At 56.6% G+C, this 4602-nt stretch overlaps 1 protein-coding gene across 1 annotated transcript in view; it reads right to left on the bottom strand.

The window, feature by feature from the left end:
- The window catches only part of COL5A3 (collagen type V alpha 3 chain), a 43470-nt gene that overhangs the window by 6242 nt on the left and 32626 nt on the right, over positions 1 to 4602 (bottom strand). Inside the window, exons 42-53 of the mRNA XM_045290293.1 lie at positions 4486 to 4539; positions 3894 to 4001; positions 2987 to 3040; positions 2785 to 2838; positions 2494 to 2547; positions 2197 to 2250; positions 1868 to 1975; positions 1651 to 1704; positions 1051 to 1104; positions 789 to 896; positions 448 to 501; positions 330 to 365 (exon numbers count right to left, since the gene is read on the bottom strand). Of these exons, the coding sequence (XP_045146228.1) occupies positions 330 to 365; positions 448 to 501; positions 789 to 896; positions 1051 to 1104; positions 1651 to 1704; positions 1868 to 1975; positions 2197 to 2250; positions 2494 to 2547; positions 2785 to 2838; positions 2987 to 3040; positions 3894 to 4001; positions 4486 to 4539 (792 nt within the window). The remainder of the gene's footprint in view (positions 1 to 329; positions 366 to 447; positions 502 to 788; positions 897 to 1050; positions 1105 to 1650; positions 1705 to 1867; positions 1976 to 2196; positions 2251 to 2493; positions 2548 to 2784; positions 2839 to 2986; positions 3041 to 3893; positions 4002 to 4485; positions 4540 to 4602) is intronic.

Raw genomic sequence — 4602 nt, 5'->3', positions numbered from 1 at the left:
ACACATACACGCATACATATATACATACACACATACACAAGCATACACACACACACAGCCTTAGGGGAAGATTAAGATGCACATCCTCTTTCCGGATTGTAACATCGCTGAAAACAGCATGCGTCTTCCTCATCAGCAAGCCTAGTTTACTTGACAGAATTGGTTTCTTGGCCATTTGTAAAAGAACGGCGCGTTCTACAACCGATAGCATCTTAGATTTGATGGAACACAATGGCAGGCAATCAATAATTGCTGAATACAAGATGAGTGATTATGGGGAAACTGATGAGTGTAGGGAGGGACTGAGACATGGGGGCGTGTGTACTCACCAGGGACCCCTTGGATCCCTTCTGTCCCAGAGGACCCTGTGGAGTAGAAGCAGGAAGAAGTGGAGTCCTGGACTGGGCCTCTGGGAAAACCCTATCTCCCCAAACCCCCCATACTCACTGCGACACCAGGGTCTCCAGGGTGGCCCAAAGAGCCAATAGGGCCGGGGAGACCCTGCAGAAGGGACATCAGGGCCAGCATTAGTGAGGTCTCACTCCATTGCCCAGACATCCCCCAAATAAGGTGCTAATCCCCCTAAAGAGGGACCCAACCCCCACCCCTAGCACAGCCTCCAACCCACAGTCCCCAGACATAGGTCTCCATTTCCCCCGAGCCCTTTCTCTCAATCCTGCAAGAAGCAGGGCGGTCCCCAAGCCCCCACCCCCACAGTCTCCACATAAGCCCCTTCTCCACCCCCTCCGTGGAGGAGATCCTTTCCTCAGGACAGGACACACACTCACAGGCTCTCCCTTGGTGCCAGGGGGGCCTTGCACGCCTGGAAACCCCTGATCCCCTTTTTCACCAGCTTCCCCAGGAGGGCCAATGAGGCCGATCAATCCGATCTGGCCCTAAAGGTGTGGGGGGAAAGCGAGGAGCTGGGAGAGGCTTGGCCCAGGGCGTTGGAATCATGTTTGGGAGCAAAGAAGAGCTCCGATCCCTGGGGAAGGAAGGGAAAGGGGGAGGTGGTGGGCAGGAGGAAGAAGGGGATGAGCTAGCCCTTACCTTTTCTCCCTTGAGGCCAGCATCTCCTTTCAGTCCTGGAAGGCCAGGGGGGCCCTAGAAGGAGAGCAAGAGTCCATGAGTAATTGTCCAACGCCTCCAGGTGTGATTCGGGGATGGAATGAGCAGGGTTGTGGTCATGGGGAAGGTCAGGAAAGAGGCGGTCGGTTAGAGAACGGTGAAGTGGCCAAGATCCCTATAGCTGGTCATTGGACACCATCAAAATGGAACATCCACGTGGGTAGTCAGTGTAGGCCATCAACAGAGAGAAGAGGTGTGGTCAGTAGAAACCACCAAGACGCAGGGTCAGTGTACGATCAGTGTAGATCAAAGTGGAAAGTCAATGAGGGTGGCGAATGTAAGCTATCAAAACAGTGGTCAGAGGGGATGGTCAATGTGGGTCATCAAGACAGATGGTCAGTGTGGTGGTCAGCATAGACCCACAGGAGAGGCGACCAGAGCAGAGATAGGCAGATGGACAGTCAGATGGATAATCAATGAGAATCGGCCTGTGTCATCCACACCGAGAATCACTAAGGGTTACTGGATACCAAATGTGTGTGGTCCCAGCACTGGGCCCTCAGGGACAAGGAAGTCTCTTACCAGGGGGCCAGGAGGGCCCGTCTGTCCAGGGGAGCCCAGGAGGCCTGGTTCACCCTGAGGACAAAACAGAACCATGGGGGAAGGCCATCCTGCCAGAACCCGTGGTGAAAGACCCCACCCTTCACCCGAGGCCAGCTCCTCCCAATTATGAAAATGGAGGTGATCAGAGCACACATCTGGCGCCCAGCCTCTGCCCTCCCTTGGCCATCTTACTCACCACAGGGCCAGGGATCCCTCGAAGGCCCTCGGGCCCAGCATGCCCAGGGGGGCCTCGAGCCCCCACAGGGCCTGTCTTCCCAGGGGGGCCGTCAGGGCCTGGCTGCCCCTGAAACAGTGTCAAGGGGGGAGGGGAAGAGTCAGGAGATGCTTACCTTCTAACCACAAGCAAGAGCTATCAGGGAGAGGGGGGCTATTGGACCACCTGTGGGGGGGGTCACAGGATCCCCCTCTATGGCCCATTGCCCATCCCCCAGTTCTGCCTCCTGATGGCTTCATTGTTGGCAAAGAGTCAGGACAGGGACCCTGGACACAGGTGGGGACACTCACCTTGGTACCTTTCTGTCCTTCTCTGCCTTCCGGGCCCATTCGGCCTGAAGGACCCTGCAGAAGAGGGGAAAGAGAGTGTGAGTGTGTGTTGGGGAGAGGGGGGTCCCTATGCGGGTGGATGGAACTCCTGTAGAGGTGAGTGAGGGTCCTGTGCAGGTGGTTGGGCCTGTACAGATCCATAGAGGGCCTTGGTGTGTCAGTAGAGACCTACGTCGGTAAGTGGGAGCCCATGAGATGTGTGTAGATGAAGGGGAAAAGGTGGGAGCCCAAGCAGCCATGAAGTGGGGTATCACTCACCCTCTTCCCAGGGGGCCCTGGGGGGCCTGGTTCCCCAGAAGCACCCGATGGGCCCTACAGGGATCACAACAGCAACGAGAGTCACATTAGCAAATGTTGGAGGAGCCTGACTGTGTTTCAGGCTGCCTTTGGTTAGAAGACAGCTTTCCCCAGGCATCTCCCGAGCACCTGCCATCTCCCACCTTCCCGGGTCACTTACATTCATCAAGAGACCTCATAAAGGTCCCCCAGCTCACCACTCACTGCCCCCCAACCCCGTTCTCCCAGCACCACACCCTTGACCCCACTCACCGGACCTCCAACATCACCATGGTCTCCCTTCTCCCCCGGGGGGCCATCGATACCCTATAGGGGGATAAGTTGGGGAGTCATGAGAACATGCCAGAAGGGGGATGGCTTACTCCACCGACAGCCCAGGTCGGGAGAGGGGCCACAGAGCTAGGAAAGACATCAGGCCTGGGTTGGGCTGTGGGGGGGTCGGGGTCATCCTCACCGCAGGTCCAGGGTCTCCTGGGGGTCCTAGATCTCCTGGGAGTCCTGTGGGGCCCTGAGGCACAGAGTAAGTAATAATCACATCTCTGAGTGATTGCACATCCTTCATTCCGTTCAACAGATCAACCGGTCCCTACAATTCCTAAGTCTCTAGGACCTCAGGCCAGGGCCAGGCACCATTCTGGGGACTGGGGACACCACACCCAATCACTGCCCTGGGAGAGCAGACTTTGTCGTGGTTAATGCATACAGAGGAGACTGTGATATGCATCAGGGTTCACGGAGGGAGCAGCCACTCAGGGAAGGGGGTACAGCAGTTGGCCATGGAGTGAGCTTCAAATGAGGTGCCACAGACTGGGGCTCCTTCGTGTCTCCATTGGGAGGCTCAGCACTTGCTTATCCCTGGGACACAGGGCCTCAAATTCCCCACCATGCCACATTCCCCCCACCCACACACCTCTGTCAGCCCAGCTTCTGACCTAGCAGGACCCCAGCCTTGACCTTTCCGACACGGTGAGGCTGGTCCAAAGGGAAAACACATGGGTGTCCTCCATGCATTGATGGATGGGCCATCCATCCACTCACTCACTCAGGCCCTTCTCAGTGGCTCGTGGGGGGTCAATGGATCTTATTTTTAGTCATTTTATTGGGGGCTCTTACAGACAATATAACAACCATATAACATCAACAATATAACCATATAACATCAACTCTAGCAAGCACTCTTGGACATAGGTTGCTATCCGCATTTTCAAGACATCAACCTTCCACTTGAGCCCTGTGACCTGGCCCAATGGATTTCAGCACGAGCTTCCTGGCCACATGTTTGAGAGAAGGGGGGAGTCTGCAGGTGCGTCCACCTCCCCCTGACCTCCCCTCCTCTGCCCCCACGCCTCTCCAGAACTCACCACGCTCCCTTTGGCTCCATCCTCTCCAGGGGGGCCTTTCTTGCCTGGTGGTCCAGCGGCGCCAGTTGGGCCTGAGTCTCCCTTTTCGCCAAATTCACCCTTGGGACCCTTTGCAGAACCAGAGGTCAGAGGTCAGAGTGGCCAGGACTCTCTGGGGGTCAAAGGTCAGCATACATGGATTCAGGAATCAGGTGAGTCTGGGAATTTCCTGAGGTCATGGGTCAGGGTGGCCTAGACTTCCCAAAGGTAAGAGGTCCTAGTGACCCTGGACTTCTAAAGGCCAGGGGTCAGATGGGCCAGTGGCCCGGAGGTCCTGGCGCATCATCTCCAAGCGAGGGCTCATGGTTTGGATTTGCACAGGTCCCCACTTCCCTGCTTAGCCTTGAACCTTGAGCAGTGTACGACCCACAACACTATGTAGGAACCCTATCGGAGGCTTCCCAGCAGTCTGCCATCGAGACAGCCAGGTGATGACCATAGATCAGGGTTCCGTAGGTGACTTTCAATTGCCCAGAGGTCAAGGTGGCCCTGAGTGGCCAGGACCCAGTGATTCCACAGATGAGCACAGGGGACAGAGAGCTCAGTCTCTTACCGGGATGCCTGGGGCTCCTGGGGGTCCTTGGTCTCCAGCCTCCCCTGGCTCTCCCTGCAGGAGACAGAATGGGAGTTGGGAAGGGTCCCATCCTGGCAGACAGGGAAAGGACCCCCC

This window comes from Echinops telfairi, unplaced genomic scaffold (genome assembly GCF_000313985.2).
Source record: "Echinops telfairi isolate 266 unplaced genomic scaffold, ASM31398v2 ScPeMD7_36;HRSCAF=134, whole genome shotgun sequence".
NCBI lineage: Eukaryota > Metazoa > Chordata > Mammalia > Afrosoricida > Tenrecidae > Echinops > Echinops telfairi.
This window is presented reverse-complemented; position numbering and strand designations above follow the sequence as displayed.